The sequence below is a fragment of the Patiria miniata genome, unplaced genomic scaffold (assembly GCF_015706575.1).
Source record: "Patiria miniata isolate m_02_andy unplaced genomic scaffold, ASM1570657v1 HiC_scaffold_16, whole genome shotgun sequence".
Classification (NCBI taxonomy): Eukaryota; Metazoa; Echinodermata; class Asteroidea; order Valvatida; family Asterinidae; genus Patiria; species Patiria miniata.
The window spans coordinates 11,988,858-12,007,225 of record NW_024037054.1 but is presented as its reverse complement, the minus strand read 5'-3'; the positions used below and the strand labels follow the sequence as shown (position 1 = coordinate 12,007,225).

The following is an 18,368-nucleotide window of genomic DNA, read 5'->3' as shown; positions in this document are numbered from 1 at the left end:
CAAAGACCCTAATTCAAAAAACAGTGTGGAATGATGACGTCATGATGACGTCATCCTGTGTTTATTTATAGGCAATTAAATTGTGACACTTTTAATATTTAAAAATGCATAAGAAATCAACCGTACGCGTCCGCAGCATTCTGTTGCCGGCAAGTGGTAGAGCAGGTTAAGGTCTTCATTTCATTCAGTGTGCGTGCAATAGCGTGACCCTTGCTTCCGGTCGAAAAAGGCCCAAACCGGAAGTGGCTTATTATTTGAAAGTGGTAATAGATATGAACTTGCTTTTAACAGTGTTAGTCTCTTGGCCGATAGAATTCTTCAAATCATCTACCGATGACGTCATGCAATCTTCGAGCGCCCTCTACCGACAGGTTGAAAATTAGCAAAAATGTATTTTCAATAGATGTCTGTGGCGAAGTTTGTCGGAATCGCCTAAATATTGGTGTATATAATAACCTTGACCCACTTAAGACGTGTGGGAAGTTTTAGGCAAATGACGTCATCAGACCAGAAGTTATAATAAAAAGACCCTTTTTCATTTGAAAATTCCTGAAAAATCAACCATGGCAGTTTTTATATTTGTTTTTACTTTAATTGTCGATTGAAGGGTAGGTCTAAAACATTTCAAAGTTTCGAGGCGATAAGCGAACTCGAACATACCCTGCGCACGCCTAAAACTTCACGTTGACAATACCTCTGCTTCAAAAGATGCACAGGACAGGACGTCCACAATGTACATGTACATGTACATGCACGTACGTTGTACATAGGCACATACATCGTATGTCAGTCAGCCTGCAGCGCACGTGTTGCTGAGGTCAAATCCTGTCCACAGTGACCGTTTTAGCCGATTTTCGGCTAACTTTGACAGATTTTCTGAACTTCGGCTGAGAATTACTATGAGAAGGAAAAAGAAATCGTATTTTTTTACGCCTGTCATTTGATTGACAATATTCCCAAGAGTTAGAATAGCAAGTAATATTTTATAAGAATGTTTCAGTTTAAAGGAAAATCACTAATTTAAAGGTGCAGTTTTTCTGCTGTGGGATTTTTAACCTATTAACGTTTTCAAGCCACCATTTTCATAACTTGGCGATCTGGAATCGTCATCAAAGTTACAGCCAAGAAAGACCCTCATACAAAAATTATGCCAAGACTAAGACATCATGATGACGTCATCATCAAATGATTTATTATGGATTCATGAATAATTAATTTTTCTCATAGACTTTGTACACAGCTTTCTCCACAAGTCTTTCCCTATACAACACTGATATATCTTACTGAGTAGTTCTGAACTTCGGCTGAGAATTACTATGAGAAGGAAAAAGAAATCGTATTTTTTTTCGCCTGTCATTTGATTGAAAATATTCCCAAGAGTCAGAATATCAAGTAATATTTGATAAAAAAGTTTCAGTTTAAAGGCAAATCACGTATTTAAAGGTGCAGTTTTTCTGCTGTTGGATTTTTAACCCATTGACTTTTATGTGTACACGTTTTCAAGCCACCATTTTTATAACTTGGCGATCTGGAATCGTCATCAAAGTTACAGCCAAGGAAGACCCTCATACAAAAATTATGCCTTCTGACGTCATCACCTAATTTTTTTATTGATTTTTGAAAATTTACGTACATATTGTGAAGTCTTATATCTACAGAAATGTAAGTCCGATTGGGTTGAAACTTGGTATGTGGCTATACCAGGATGTGTTATAGATTAAAAATGAGGTGACGTCATGATGTCGTCATCCTGAGATTTTATATGAATATTTATTTGTTTGGACCTTTTAGCCATATCTCCCGAACGCAACATGCAAAATGCAAAATTCTTTTGACAGATTTTATGTTCATGAATATTCAGGGCATATTATTGATTAAAAAAAATCATAATGCGGAAAAGCCCTATGTTCTGTTGCAAACAGACATTGAGCTCTAGTTTTCTTTCTTTCTAGGACCATTTCTTTATTGATGGCTGTACAATGTTTGTGTTGAGTTTTACACAAAAAAGACAAGCCTGTTATTTGTATTTGTACATATTGGATAGTGAAAAATCATTTTGATATACTGTAGTTGGTATTTTGATTGCAATGATTGGACCTTCAAAGTACTTCAAATATTTTTCAGTCTGGAATTTTGTTTTTGTTGGGGTTTGTTGTTGTTGTTTGTTTTGTTTTATGGTGCGTTCTTTTTAATCAAGGGTGCCAGTTTTTAGGCTATAGCCAGAATTCTTGCTTTTTCGTGTTTTGGGAAAAAAACTTTGGCATTCCATCCCTTCGCAGGCCAGAAAATTAATCTTTATATTGTGTGCAAGGAGAAAAAGGTTTTAATTCGGCTGCGTGTCTTCATTCAGCCAATAGGAAAATTTGTTGTGTCTCGTTCATGAGCCAATAAGAAAACCGTTTACATGTTAAGTATAAATGCATGTTTTGGCAATATGAGCTGCTTCACAGACATTGTGTTTTACATAACAAACACGATACACGTAAATTTATACATGAAATTAGTATTTGCCCCTTCCCTGGTATGATTTGGTCTTTAGAGTCATTTTTAAAAATTCTTTGGAAGTCTTTCACTTGAAACTATTCTATTTGAGAACTTCACACAGTTTGCAAAATATAAAAATATAGTACGTACTTGTACATGTATATTTATGGTGCTATCCAAAAATGTTGTCAATGTTTCTGCAAGCCTGTGGCTTTCGTTCATACTTGGCAGAAATATTGCACCGCAAAGGTTTTGCGACGTCACATTCACTCTGAATTTGCATTCAAGTGAGGTATGATTTGGCCCAGAGGTTTAGAAATCTCCTTCGTGGAGCGCTGTGGTCCAGTGGCTGTGGTGTTCAACTCGATGTGCCGTGGTAAGTGGGTTCAAACCCTGACGGGGAACATGGTGCTTGTGGTCTTGGGCAAGACACTTTACTACAATTGCCTCTCTCCACCCAGGTGTATAAATGGGTACCTGTGAAGGTAGAGACTAGAATGCGCTGATCTCGAACTGCTGCAAAAACTGGTCTCATGACCTAATGAACAGGGGTAATAATTGTAAAGTGCTTTGAGACCAGTGGTAAAGCGCTATAGCACATCATTATAATTATTATTACATCCTTTTGTCAGACTAAGTTTAATTTGCCATTGTTCGTCTCTCGTTGACCCGTTTCAGGTGAAGAGGGAGGCGGCGCCCCCATCTCGCGTGGTCCACATCCGCAACCTAGCTCCCGACGTGAACGAGGCCGAGGTGGTCAGCTTAGGCGCGCCGTTTGGCAACATCAGCAAAGTCCTGTGCATCAGAAACAAAGGCCAGGTACGTGGGGAGCAAGAGGGATATTTACAAGGGGCTGCAGAAATCTACTAAGCACGGACGATATCTGATTAAGCAAATATGGGTTTATATCAACCAAAATGTCACGTTTCAAATTTTCCATTGTTGGAAAATGCTAGCCTCGCCAGAATACATGTACATGTATGATTATTTTTAGCTGCGGGATAGCAGCTCAACAAATTCATCATATCTCTCAATTAGTCAGTTAGTTACATGTAGTAACAAATGTTGACATTGTCTACATGGCTCCCACATATTTTGACTGATTTCAACCAAACTTTGTTAAACGTATCAGAAGCCCAGCCCCAACATGTCACATGACCAAACTGGGGTCACTGGGGTCAAAAATCTGATTTTCCTTTACTCAAAACACTACTCCTTTCAGAAATTACATGGCACAATCACGTGACTCATGCATGAACACGAATTTGTTGGCCTGCAGCTTCCGAGATATTTCCGATTGAGCTTGTTATAGAATGCACCTAGTCAGTTTCCCTTTTTGGTTTATTTGAAACTTTCGTAATAAAAAGCCATGTCCTCTTTGAATGATCCCCGTTTGCTACCGGTATTTCCCAGGTTTGCAGCGTGGCAAATGTTGCTAGCATCTTGAGCTCGAGTGTGATCCCTGGCTACATGGCATATACGGGTGTATTGCTTCTGGCACCCCTGAACAAAAATATTGACAAAATGGGGAACCGCCATCGTAGGGTTGGGATAGCTCAGTTGGTAGAGCACCAGAATGGCAATCCAGAGGTCGCAGGTTCATACCTAGTCTATGGAATATCCCCTTGCATAGCAAGGGTCTATAACATGCGAGCAGATGTGGCGATTAATTATGCAAAACAAGACTACGTCTTGACCTTGAAATTCAGACCATTCTGCGGGCGCCTTCTATCGGGTCTTCGGTACCTGTTGTTGTACTAAAAAATCAATCAACAGCTTAGTCCACACTTCTTATCGAAATGACGTCACAATTTCTAAAGTCGACTCCGACTCGAGGCAGTGAGGATGATGTCCAGAGCAGTGCGGATGATATTCAGTATGATATGGGCCTCAATTACGCATGGCTGAACATAAACAATGCAGGACACGGCCAACAAATTCAAAACAATGCATCCTCCAAACTCAACTGACACTTTCTGCCATTTAGCCTTAATCCTCCAAAATCCAATTCTTGATTTTGGAGGATTGAGAAAGTTTAGGGTTAATTATTCTTCATTACTGTGATGTTGTTTTGTTCTTTTCTTTTCTTTTCAGGCCTTCATAGAGCTAGCGGACGTCAGCCAATCAACCAAGATGATTGCCTACTACAACCAGGTCCAGACAAACCTTCACGGCAAGCCGGTCTTTGTCCAGTTCTCTGACCACCAGGAACTGAAGACAGATAACTCCCCAGCACATCAGGTGGGTCAAAAGGGTCAGAGGTCAGCATCAAGGGTCAGAGGGTACACCATTTGGAGTACCCAACCTGGCTAGAAAACTTTAGAGGGGGCCACCTTTTAAAGAATAAGTACATGTAGGAATTCCGTCAGCCTAACGTCCTTTGATAAGTCATGTACGTGTTTCGCCGAACCCTTGACATGCACAAATGTAGGTCATCTCTGCTGCCCTTGTATGCCTCACTTACTAAAAAAAAATATAGCTTGGCTTACATTGTTTATGGAAAAAAATTAGGTTGAAATTCGGCGAAGAACAACACATCACCTCATGTAAATGTCCATGTATGTGAAACTTGTCGGCATTGAACATTGGATGATTGCCTTATTGAGCTTTTGTTTCCCAAGAGTTTGAGATACATCCATTGTGTTCGTACAGTTGACTAAGTTGGCAGAATTGCAAGTTGGCATTTGACATGGAAATGGACATGAATTGTGGGATACCTCCCATTGCACAATCCCCAAAACTCTTTCCCCATTCCCTTCCCTTGACCCTACCCCACCCCCATCCCAAACCAACCCAATCCTCCCAAAAATCAAAAAAACAAACAAACAAACAAACAAACAAACAAACATGAACAGACAGACCAACCAACAAACTAAAATTTAAAAACCTGGGTTACAGTGGATGCTGCACATGTCTGAGACACCTAAATGGATGTTGACCCTTCTTCCCCCCAAAAAACTCAGGAATTATAATTTTTGCATGGGCTCGCAAACAGGTTTTAAGTCTTAATGTCATTTTGGCAGCAACCGAGTGTGGTGCTTATTCCCCTCGGAAAAGACCGCACAGTGTAACGGTAAGGCCGTGTTTATCTTCCCTGAACGGTAGTGTCACTAGCTCATAATTGATTCACACCCCTTAGAAGGAAGATACGAGAGTGCAGAACGGAGTGGTCGTTGACGCGGCAAATGGCCAGGAGAATCATAGCTAAGTCTTCTTAAAGGCGGCGGCTGTAAATGTGCTTTCGAGCCCACTCCTTTGAAAAAGCTCCATTATTGGATAATATATTGGAAGAAAATTACATTATTTCAACAAATTGAAGAATAAATTGATTGTGCAACAAGATTAAGTGATTACAGGCATGTACAGTTATAAAAAAGGTTGGGGGCTATAGCCTTCCAAAAATTTTTCAAGACCAACTAGCCAACCGCTCCCCGCTGTGCAATATTTCCATCTGATAAATAGTTTTGTTACGGTAACCACTGCTGTAATAGTTTTAAACCAGCTCAGAGGTTGAGTGGTTAGACGTCTGGACTAGTAATCAGGAGGTTGTGGGTTCGAGTCCCACCCGAGTGAGCTTCCGATTTTTTTCTTGCGAGTCCTTGGACAACACTGTATTTATTTTTTATAAAATACGGTACACGTACATTGGTGAAGGGCAAATGCCAACATTGAATTTACATCTCCCCAACGCAAAGTCAATCTAATCAATCTAATCCAATTGCTTCCATATTTTGTTAGAAATCTCACAGACATTTAGTTTTCCCATCCAAACATATTGCTAAAAAGTACATTTTTTGTAATCTGTAATGCTTCAGCCTCACCCCTGCTTTCTGAAATGATATCTTTTTGTAATATCTAACCAAAAAAAAAAAAGCAGTTTCATTCAATACTTCATGCAAATGTTAATACCAAGTTAATTTGATGTCACAGAGCATTTGCGGCAAACTTCATAACATATCCCCTTTCTCAAATGAATACGCATGGACCTTAAAGCCGTGATGTATTACATGTAATATATCAGCCCCCGTAGCGGCTTTTTTTGTTTAACTCCCCGTGAGCAGCTACGTACCTGTCTCTAGGGGTTGATATTTGAGCTCCCCAAGTGGCTTTCCCCTGAAAGTTGCGATTGAATAACACTCAGCCCGCGAGTCTGGTCGATTTGTAAAAGATGCACTCATGCAAATACATCGAGGGGCTCAAAATTATTGGACCATTATGCTTTACGCTCTATATGTACATGTACGTGTATGCACCGGGTTATTCAATCGAATGATTTTTGCTCTTTTTGCGGTACTTACATGTCCATTTTGAGGTCATTTTTCAATGGGTTAAATGAAGTTGAATTAAGAAAAAAAACGTTGTTGGGAATTTTTTTGTTGAGTTTCTCAGAATCTAGTGAACTGGAAATCCAATTCAGGGCAGTTACTTTCTGTCTGTGAATTCTTTTTGTTCAACACAGCGGGTTCGGTATAAACTAGTGCCTAATCAAAGTTCATGGTCATCAGGAGTGCCTTCTTTTATAAACTCGTTCGGCTAGCCACGATAATTTTAGATGAATCGAACCGGAAAATTTACTTTCTTTTACGAACTTTCAGAGTATGCAAGACATGTTCACATTCATTGTGAACTCCCAAAGAGATTGACTTGAAAAGAAACTTTGACCTAATCCCCCTAAACTTTAAAGACCTACACTCCCCCCCCCCTCCCCCCATTCAAAATCAAACACTTTGAATTCCAAATGCGCTGGTTATTGGCCAAGTTGCATCGGTAATTTGAGCTGTTTTTGAAATGAAGGCTGGGAACTATACATGTAAATGTACAGTTCAGGTTAGTTTCCATTCTCGGAGAAGCAAGTTAATGTTCCAAATGAGATTCAGCATTGCCTTAAGGCTCTTGGGGCAGGCCCCAATGTCAAGTGTACCAAGTGGTGTGCTCTTATTACAGAGCTCTGCATGTGCTTGAATAATGTCAAGTGGGTTTAAGACGGCGTTAGCACTTGACGCACGACCACAACAGCAAATACACTTAAGATTTTGGATAGAGACAAAGTTGGGATCGATTTTCTTTTTTTCATGAATGGATGGCGTGAAAAATTGCCTCTATGGTAGCCATGGTGACCAGACAAAATGTCCGGGAAAATTAGAGTCAGTGTTTCGAAGAACTTGGGTAATATAAAGCACACTGACGACATGGATACGCAGATCTTTAGAATGCAGTAAGATTGTAAGGGAAAACTGCTTGAATTTTGTCAGTGAACTGAAATATATCGCCGTTCTTGATAGATTCCTGAACAATTTTGATTAATCTTAAAGGCATGTAGGGACATTTGCCACAATAAAATCCTTGCTCAAAGTGAAGATAGGACTTGGTACTAAATACCCTGTTCAATTATTCCAAAAAGTATCCACTGAGTTGAAATTTTAACAAGTTACATGTAGTTGTTATGCACCCTACTTACGATTTTGAGCAATTTTGTTGCTTCAAATGAAAAAAAAAATGTGCACAAAAATTAAATGATCCTACACTTGAGGAGATCAACTACTGATAAATCTATCTGATCTTGAGCTCTTTTCAGACATTTAACAAAAAAAGGTCAAATTTCCATCTGTCAGTCCATTTGCTGCCTTAGTAGTAGGGCAGATAGGGCAAATATTTGGAAGAATTGTGCCTTTACATGTATGTAATTGATACAAGCATGGCATTTGGCACACAGAGTATGTCTAAAGAAATACAGATGTAGTTGGCTATAGGGCCAGATTTGTCCTTACAAAAAAAACATGGTACAGTGTACAATAACAAGCAATTTTCAAAATTTTCAAAAAGGCAGCCTTATTTGCTTGTTATTCTACCTACATGTATATTTTTTCCAAAGGACAAATCTGCGATGGCCCTATAGCCAAATATCTTTCTCATGACATACTCTGACTGTGTGCCAAATGCCATGCTTGCATCATCAAAGGCACAATCCCATCACCTGTCTGCTGTACTATAGTTATTGGTCATGCATACACGTCACTATTTTCCACAAATGAAGAGTCATCAAGTCTCTTTTAAGTGCGGTCTTTAAAAAAAATGTACATGTACCAGTAGACCTTGAAGCAGGAAACTAGTGAAACCCTTTAAGCACCGTTTAAAATATTTATGCACGGAAGTGGATCTCTAATGGACTTCACTGATGGGTAGATGTGCCCTCCATCAATATATATCAGAAAGAGAAGAAGGGTCTGGGGGGGGGGGGAGGGGTGAAGAGTCTGAAAGTGATCCATCACATTGGTTAAGAAGACGGTCATTTGTTGCTGCAGCCCCTGGATTGCTGCATTTGTTCATTCTTCGGCTTCATAATTAGCGGTCCATGTACAGACTTGAGCCACTTTATTTTGGCTGTACGCCTATTGTGGGTGCAATTAAACACAAGTGATCTGAAAGATTTCATCCTGTAGTAAGCATAATTGATAGAAGCATCCAGAACTGGAATGCCCATACACTGTAGCAGCCACAAATCTACGCTTTATTCACGAACCAGCCATATTAAACTGAAAGCGAGGTAAAAATCTTCATTTTTGGAACTTGCATCTAGAAACAAAAGCAATGAAATAATGTTAATTACAAATTAATGCCAGTCTGCTCTGATAAATAATTTACAATTTGTGATGAAACATATCCTATAATGTTTAAAGCCACATTTAAAAATAATGTTGCACACCCCGGAGTGTTGACAAATGTGAGGTTTCGGTAAGAAATATCGTACAAATACTGTTGAAATGACTCTTGCGATATTTTGCCATTTTCAAAAATCGTAATTTTCGTAAAAAAATAATCCCGGCGCTTACTGGTATTATAAAACATCCCTGCCTTTGTAAATTACAAATGTACATACATTATACATACAAAGTACATTAGGTCTGGCAGTACTCAGAATGGGGTCGTGTAGCATCTAACAAAAGGTGTTGTCATTAAAGGGACAAGAAGTAGGCAAGGAATTATCATCTCACGCATTTATTAAGCGTGGTTGTATTGAAATGCTTGGTTAACAACATATTTTCCCCTTTAAAGGGAGGATACAACATTTGCAAACAACACAAAACGAAATGATAAAATTATCGCTAAATACCTTACTGGATTGTTAGGGAATGACAGTCTAAAGCATCCTGTAAAATCGTGGCTCCTGGTGTGCTGACATTTCAAGAAAAATGGTATTTTTCGAACGCTGGTCGGCCGACCAGCCGACCAGCGTTGGAGAAAACTGGCTTTTTTTTTCAAAAACTGCTCCTAATATTTCATAATTAGTTATTCCGCATTTTCTTTGCAATTGATCACACACCTATGAGGGGGTACAAGCCTGCCCGACTGATTCTCTGACCTTCCAATTACCAAAGTCAATAAATTGCTCCGTGTTAATTTTTAGGTGGGGTCAGGGAACCAGACTACAAAAATTAGATTGGTTTTCTTAGTTTTTCCAGCATCTACAATGTACAAGCCCAAAACGTGAAACAAGTCATTTTAACAATATTTGCTATAACATACTAATCCTCCAAATCCATTTATTTCTGAAAATTGCAGCAAAAGCAAATGTTGTACATTCCCTTTAACCTCGTCTCCACAAAAATAATCTTTAGAAGTTGTCAAAGCAGGAGAGTTTAAGACAGCTCATTGCCAGACAGTCCCTGAGCACATTAAGCATGTATGACGTGTCCCCCGCGAGAGTAGGTGTCGTGTTGACTTGGCGCGACTACCAGCCGTGAAAATGTAACGCTCGGGTGGTACATAAATAGGAGTGGTTGCTGGGACAACAGGGCAAAATTGTCACCCGAAGTCCCCACCAAACCCGGTACGAAATACCCTGCAGTCTTTGGTGCTGCTTTTTTAATCACATCGGTCCAACAGGGGGAAAGATTAAGACTCATATTGGGAGGGGCACGTGTGATTGTCCTACTGGGGGTGTGAGAACTCTTGATTTTACACAAATGTGGAGGGGGGATGTTCCAAAGCGAAATCTCACCTACACTATGTTTGTGTTTGCACATGAATGCATTCATGTCATTATGTGTGTGTACTATGTAAATTGCACTGTAATTACGGTGGATCCTGTGATACAATGTACATTGAACTTTGCTTGACAAGTTCATTACCCTTTCATGTATTGAATGCACACACAAAAATTATGACTTGTTAGGCCATTTTCACAAGTTGTGACTGTTATGAAAGTCATTTGTAAAGATTGGTTTATACAAAATGTATATGTACATTGTATGTACTGCAGCAAAGGGGAAGCGAATTTCACATCAGTAAACATTCACAGAGAGTTGAAACGTGTTCAACTGCATACATTGTACGTTGTGTGAATTTGCAATGCCATTCAATGTACTTTGTCATGTAGATCCCAAAAATGTACTTTCACGTTCACAATCATGTTGAAAATCAACTTTACTCCAACATGCACGTTACATTTATACACTCACATGTCCTGCCATATATTGGGTCCATTTTCCATCTTCAAGAATAGAAAATGTTGAGGTTTCATGGCTTTCAAGAAACGTACATGTATCTCATTATATTTTGGCATAGTTTTTTCGCTTTTTTATCCTTCTACTAACAATTGTGCTATAAACTGTGCAAGCAAAGCTGTCTCACTCAACAGAGTTTTGCCCTGATGAGGCCTTTTTACTCACACCATGCATAATTTGAGGATGCCCCCCCCCCCCAGTGCCCCTATACGCTACATGGTCTACACCCACTCGGGACTGTTGTTACCTATCACGTCCCCCTATATATATCTCAAAAAAATTCCTGAGATTCTGTGAATACAATGACAAACAGGAGGGAGGGGGGGGGGGTCCCCCTCCGTCGCAAATGTTGCTTCGTATGTTTGTCGAACTTTGGTCCTTGGATACCCCATGCGACAAGCCCACCAGAATACCCTCAGACTAATTATTCCTCCCGCAACCAGACCCTGTGGTCCCGACCCAGACAGACAGTCAAAACAACTTATCCTGGCCCCCAAACTGAACTGTACACAAATCGCGCACACAAAACCTCTTGAGAGGCGTAACACAATGGCCGGCTAGTACCATTGTTTGCGTTTTTCGGCAGTCGCGGACTTGTAAAGGGTAAGAAAAACACCTGTTTGAAAGGTGAAATTGGGTGCAGCTAGCAGTTCTTGCAGTGCACGGGGGGTTTGATTGATGGTCTTGGTCTCGGATTTACACGTACATGTACATGTACCGGGACATGTAGGGTTTCTTTGGACACAACGCAAATTGTAACCAGGGGCGTCGCTGTTGATTACCGTTGCGCTCAATGGGTCTACTGTTCCAAGGTTTTCGTGAACAAAACACCACAATTACAGGATTCTTGAAATGTACACTCTAGTTTTCGTACACAAGGTCTCTGTGTTGTTGAGTCAGTCAGGAATGTCTGTGCATGGTAGTCCAGCAAGTCCAGCATTACGGTTACTAGGAACTGGACCAAGTCCATCAAAATCCATCAATCACTGTGCGTCCGATACAAAACTGTGCATGACATAATGGAATCCACCACTGACGCACTGGTTGACATTCATGGACTTGCTGCACGCGGCTTTTATCACAATAGCAGTACAGGAAGCTAGGCAAAATCAATCGGATACCCCTAGCACTGCTTCAGGCCATTAGGCCCAAGTCCATCATACTCCATCAATATTTAGTCATGCCAGGCCTTCTGGACCAAGTCCCCCAAAATCCACCAAAATGGGGGGATGGATTTTGATGGAGTTGGGGTGGTTAGGGTTAACCTGCCAAACAGTTGATGTAAACCATCCTCACTAAATCGATTTTTTTTTGGGTTGCATGTTATTGTGATGATGTAATGTTTTGCATTAATCATGCTCTTTCCTTCCGTTCTTCTAAACTTGTAGTTGATTTTTCTGTTTCCTTCCTTTATCTTCATCTTGAAATTCTCTAACTTGATGGTAAAATCTTCCAAAAACATTCCAATACTTTTTCTTTTGGTCGGAGTACATGCAAGGGAAGTCTGGCTATTTTTTAATATTCGTTTCAATTATTATGGGGCCGTATATTGACCGTTTCGAAATAATGAAAGGCAAATTTCTTGCAGTTGTTGGCATTAATACTGGATTAAATATATTACGTTATTCATTTTAAGATGTTTTAGATACCCAGTCCTTTGTTTCTAAATGAACATGAAAATCTCATTTCATATTTAAAAAAAAAAGATTTTAAGTGGAAAGTGAACCATATAAAACTCAAGGGAAAGTACATGTAAGGGTACCATCAAACGTGAACAACATAAATTAAAAACTAAATTAAAAACTAAAGTATGCATCATGTTGCTTGTGAAAAAATCTGTGGTATCATTTGTAATGCTTTTGAGTGCTAACATCTCTTTTTTATTCCTTCCGTCTTGTTCCTATCCCCTCCTTTCGTCTTTCCCCATTCCTTGTCCTCGTTTCCATATTTTTTTTTCTCATTTACACAAATACCACTTCCTAATCATCGAAAACCTTCAAAATCCTGTTTGCAATTTTTTTGTTCTCATCAATGCCCAATTCTCGCTTAACTTCCGTTCATTTGATATAAACCCCTACACTACCCCATCTTAATTATCCCAAATCCTGCATTATTATTATTTAACTCTACATTTACCTTTCACTTCAACCATGCCATTCCCCCTTTCCACCGCCCCTCCCAAACTCTCACAAATACATAAACTCTGCCCCTATCTCACATTCTTCACAACTTCATAACATTTGTCCATTTTCCATTTCCCCAATAAAATTGTGTGTATAATGTTTTTACTTCATTCTTATCTGAATTTCACAAATTTGTGTGTATTGCACTAAACTTGGGTCATACTTTAAATTTTACAATTGAAAACCAATTTCTGATTCGTTACCTTTTAACACCTGCACCTTCAATCCCCAAACCCCGTCGCGTGGCATTGTTCCTGTAGGATACCGGTGTGGGAAGTTATAAGTCGCAATATCACGCCACGGTACTAGCTATTAACCATCCCACTTGTAGCGAAATATTATAAGTTATCCCGCGAGCACGAGTGGAACACGGAATAATGTAGTGCGTCTGTGTCCCACATACCACGAGGCCGCAGGCCGAGTGGTATGTGGGACACAGACGCACTACATTTTCCGTGTTCCACGAACGCGAGCGTGATAACGAATTTATCTTCAAGCAAACTTAACGCGAAGTAAAGTTGGACCATCGCTTTACACGAACCTTTCAGCGGTTAAGCGCATGCAGCTGGAATGTCGCTCGCATCTTGGAATGGTGCAATACGCAGGGAACGATATGGACCGTGCAATACAGCCTCATATCACACTGTTGTTGCCATGGATCGACCAATCAGGATCGAGGATACAAGTTTGCTTGAAGATAAAAAATAATATACGCACTGCATCTTTGGAACTTACGGTACATGTAATAATGGAAATTACAAAAAGAAAAGAGATTTCAACATACAATGCTTTGATTTACATGTCATTCAATAGGTTGCGTTGAAAACTCATTTAAGAAAACCTTTAGAGTCAATGCTTGTTGATGGTTTTAGTTTACTCTTCAATTACAGTTAAATTATTTGAATTAAAAATTGGGTCGGAGTTTTATAACTATTAGGGTTTTATGCATGTATTTACGTGTATTAAAGTAAACTTTGAAACTTTATCTTTGACTTTACTCCATCTGTGGCACTTAACAGTTTCTTAATATCTGAAATATTTTGTTTCTTTTCTTCTTTGTCTTCTTTCCCCTTTTTCCCTCTCTATTTCTGATGTATTTCCTTCAAAATGTTCCATCTCATCTGCCTAATGATGTGCCCCTTTCATCGTGTCTACAATACACATATTTGTCATGAATTACCATCCGCCATTCCATTCCATCGTCATTTTGTTTTCTTCTTGTCATGGACCCAATCCATTTGGTTTGCCTTCATTTCTTTTAATCTCAACATTTTCTATCTGATACTTCTGATGCTGTCATCTCATTGCATGTCTTCCATCCCATCAATGCCCCTCCCCCCTTCATGATCATGTCTTGTCTCCGTGTCTGACCCAACCCTCTTTGGGCGTCTTTGCATTGTTTTGATCCTCATAATTCTCACTCCTGCATCCATATCCCATCTTATTTTTGACTCCTCCTTCCCTGACACCAACCCCTTTTGACTTCTCTGTTTCAACCCAATTTTCCCCTTGACTCCTCCCCTCAAACCGCACCCTCTTTCTGACCCCACCCCTTTAACTCCACCCCCTTGTTGACTCCTTCTTGCTAATCCCACCTTCTCTTTGACTCTGTCATTTCAATCCAACCTTAACTCCCTTCTTACCCGCCCACTTCCTCTGCCCCTCTAACCCCACCCACTTTCCATCTCCTACCTCCTACCTTCTTGTGACGCCTTCCTTCAAACCACGCCGTCATCCAACCTGCTTATCAACCATGCCCACCTCCTCTGTACCGCCATTGTTTCCTTTAACCAAACTCTTGCACTTCTAATGGCATCCTCATTGCTCCGCCCACATTTGCTTCAACCCCCACCCCTTTCACTTTACCCAACCCATATTTTGTTTGCTTCCAATGCCACCTTCCACTCCCTAACAATGCCTTCTAACCTCATCCCTGTCATTTCACGCAACCACACCCTCCACTCTAAAACAAAACCCTTCATGCGCTCCCAAACCACACCCTCTACTCCCAAACCACACCCTCTACCGGTACTTCCAAACCACACCCTTCCATAACCACACCCTCCACTCCCAAACCATACCTTCCACTCCCAAACCACACCCTCCACTCCCAAACCACGCCTTCCACTCCCAAACCATACCTTCTTTTCCTCCAACCCCGCCCTCTCTTTTTTTCTCTGACTCCTCCCACTTTGTAGACGGTGGCGGTACAGGCTGCCCTGGCTGCTGTCAACGCTGTGCTAAACAGCCCCTCCTCTGCCGGGGGTCTTCTTTCTGATAGCGACTCCTCTCCTGGCTCTCTGGACAAGAACACTGTCTCTGTTGGTGTCACTTTGTATTTTTCTGTTTTTCAATTTTTTCATCTTTTATGTACAGTATTTTCATCTTTAATTTCTGAGTGTAACTATTGTGTGGCTTGGAATCTCACTATTCTGTCCAAAGCAACTTCAGATTTCAACTTTTTTGGGTTGTACATGTAAGTTGGTAAAGAACAAGATGACAAAGCAGTTCAAACAAACTTTTTGCATTAAAAAAAGAGTTCAGGTAGTGTTATTTGTTTTACATGTCATATTGTCGAATCTTAATATCAACAGCTACATGTAGATTCAAAACCCTCATTTTCCACTTTTATACTTTCTGCTGCTCTAGTATCTGCTGGTCCCCATTGGAAAAAAAATTATAATTAGTTTTGTCAATTCGTTGGGTGCACCACCAAGTGATGAATATGATACTTTTGCTGTGCCACAGTGTGACGGACCATCTATGGACTTTGTGCACATGATACATCACTTTGTGGTGCGGCAACTATCCACGATGCGTCACTTCGTGTGACGACCGATGATTTTTCATGTTTTTTAGTATATGAAGCTACCTTTCCATAAGTGCATTTTCTCAATCTGTTTTGGAGTTGATTCTGTTGTAAATACAAAGGGCGAAATACATGTAGTCATAAAAACTGCGAAGACAAAATTACCCTAGCACAATCACGTTTGAACTGTCACTTGCGAAGTGTCAAAACCTCTAATGCTCTCACAGTAAAAAATGTGACTGAGCTGATTGGGGTCACATACATGTATTGTATGTTAAACAGTTGGAAATTGGCTGATGTCCTACTGAAATTTCACCATGTGTATTTTGGACTTCATTCAGTTGACCTCAACAGGAAGCCATTAACCCTTACTCCCTACAGTCCTTAAGTAGAGAACCATGTCCACCAAAATCCAGCACTCACTGTGCTTCATATGACATAATGACATCCTCCACTGAAGTGCTGGTGGATTTTGATGGACTTAGTACACATGGCTTATATGACAACAGCAGTACTGTATGCGGGACAAAATCAATCAGATTTCCCCCCCCCCCTCCCACCGAAGTGCTTCAGGCCTCCCCAGCGCATTATACCCAAGTCCCAAGTCCATCATACTCCATCACAATTTAGTCAAACCAGGCCAGCAGGACCAAGTCCCCCAAAATCCACCAAAGTGGAGGGAATGGATTTTGATGGAGTTGGTAAGGTTAGGGTCAATGAGGTGGTACCATGCTGCACACTCGCTGTTCCTTTGACCAACAGGGTTGCAAGAGTGTGCTTGTTTATCAACTTTAAGAAGCATGTGAACTGTGAACATGGTGCCATTTCAATGGAGTCTGTGCACAAGTACCCCCTCAACATTTCAAAGGGGAGAGTTGGGGGAGACCACTGGGAGGGACATTCGAATGCATTGCAGATGGCGCCCGACGTAAAGACAGCTTGGGTGTGTTCAGAGTCACAATAAAATCAGTTGCGCATACTTGGCGGGCCATACACGTGCGTACCGGTACGCACACACACAAACGTGTGTTCACCGTAGATCATGAACGTCCTATTTTCCCTCTTTTGTTTGTACTCTAACTTTTAAGAAAGACTCCCATAGGTTTTGTACACGACCCTTTTTTTCGTCCACGGTTTGAAAAGATGAACACGTACGCTCATACCGGTGGGCGTGTTCATCTATTCAAACCGTGGACAAAAAATTCCAGAGAACAAAATAGAACAATATCGCCCACGATTCCCAGAATGCGTCCGCGATTGGGGTCGTGTACAAAACCTATGGGAGTCTTCCTAAAAATTTAGAGTACAAACAAAAGAGGGACAATAGGACGTCCACGATCGACGGTGTGAACACGTTTGGGTGCGCACACCCTGTGTGTCCCTCCCACTGGGGTTTGCGAAAGTGTCACAAAGCGCGTCATCTACTGTTGGTGCACGGAGCCCACAATGGCTTCTTATTGCATTTGCTGCATTAGTCCGCAGGTCTAGATTTGCAGTGTACACAAAACAGACTGACATGGCACTTAAGGAAAGGCAGCTTCACCGTTGCAGGCCAGCAGTGTTTCATATTTTATCTTAATCTTGAGCATCCCTTCTCCGTTGTGACCCACAGTGCGTAGCGGCCCAGGCGGCGTTGCAGGCCACCCATGCCCTCCTGCCCCAACACCAGCTCTCAAGCAGCCACCTGCATAAGGTAGCCGACAGCCCCGGTGGACCCCAGCACGTCCTGCGGGCCGTCATCGAGCACATGATCTACCCGGTCAACGTGGACACATTACACCAAATCTTCTCCAAGTACGGCACGGTGCTCAAGATCGTCACCTTCACCAAAAACAGTGAGTTGGCGCAAAAATTACTTGCCGAAAGTCTAGAAAATGTTTGTGCTGTTTGAAACTTGACGGAGTACTGGCCAACACCAATATACATGACATGAGATATTGGCTGGTGACATGGTTTTATTGAGCAATTCTCTTCTGAGCTAAGCACAAAAATATGTTAAGCATGGAAATTATTCGTTTAATCCCTGAGGAATAGTACATGTACCGGTAGCTCAAATTTCTTCTTTAAAATTGGTCAAATATCAGCCTTTCTGCTACCTGTACTCTATGTTATTTAGTAAGCTCTTCTCTCAATTTTCGACAAGTGTAGGCACACGCAAAACCAGATCAGTGGCCAGTTTCGGCTGGCACATGTTTAACTTGATTAGTGCATTTCAAACATATAGTATGTGATTATTCGATCATGTCTAAGTTGGAATAATCAAGTACTAAATTATTTGATATCGTATAATTACTAAATTATTTGATACATGTACGGTATGTTATAAATTTTACGAAATTATTTGATATTTTTGTGTACTGAAGTAAAAACATCAAAAAATAATATTGA

At 40.6% G+C, this 18,368-nt stretch overlaps 1 protein-coding gene across 5 annotated transcripts in view; it reads left to right on the top strand.

Moving 5' to 3' along the window:
• LOC119723024 (polypyrimidine tract-binding protein 1-like) overlaps positions 1-18,368 on the top strand; it is a 68,207-nt gene that overhangs the window by 26,386 nt on the left and 23,453 nt on the right. For 2 of the 5 annotated variants that reach the window (XM_038193499.1, XM_038193501.1), the window contains exons 3-7: positions 3,163-3,303; positions 4,579-4,725; positions 13,432-13,473; positions 15,370-15,492; positions 17,593-17,815. In XM_038193499.1, the coding sequence (XP_038049427.1) occupies positions 3,163-3,303; positions 4,579-4,725; positions 13,432-13,473; positions 15,370-15,492; positions 17,593-17,815 (676 nt within the window). The remainder of the gene's footprint in view (positions 1-3,162; positions 3,304-4,578; positions 4,726-13,431; positions 13,474-15,369; positions 15,493-17,592; positions 17,816-18,368) is intronic. The other 3 variants (XM_038193500.1, XM_038193502.1, XM_038193503.1) reach the window with 3 other exon arrangements.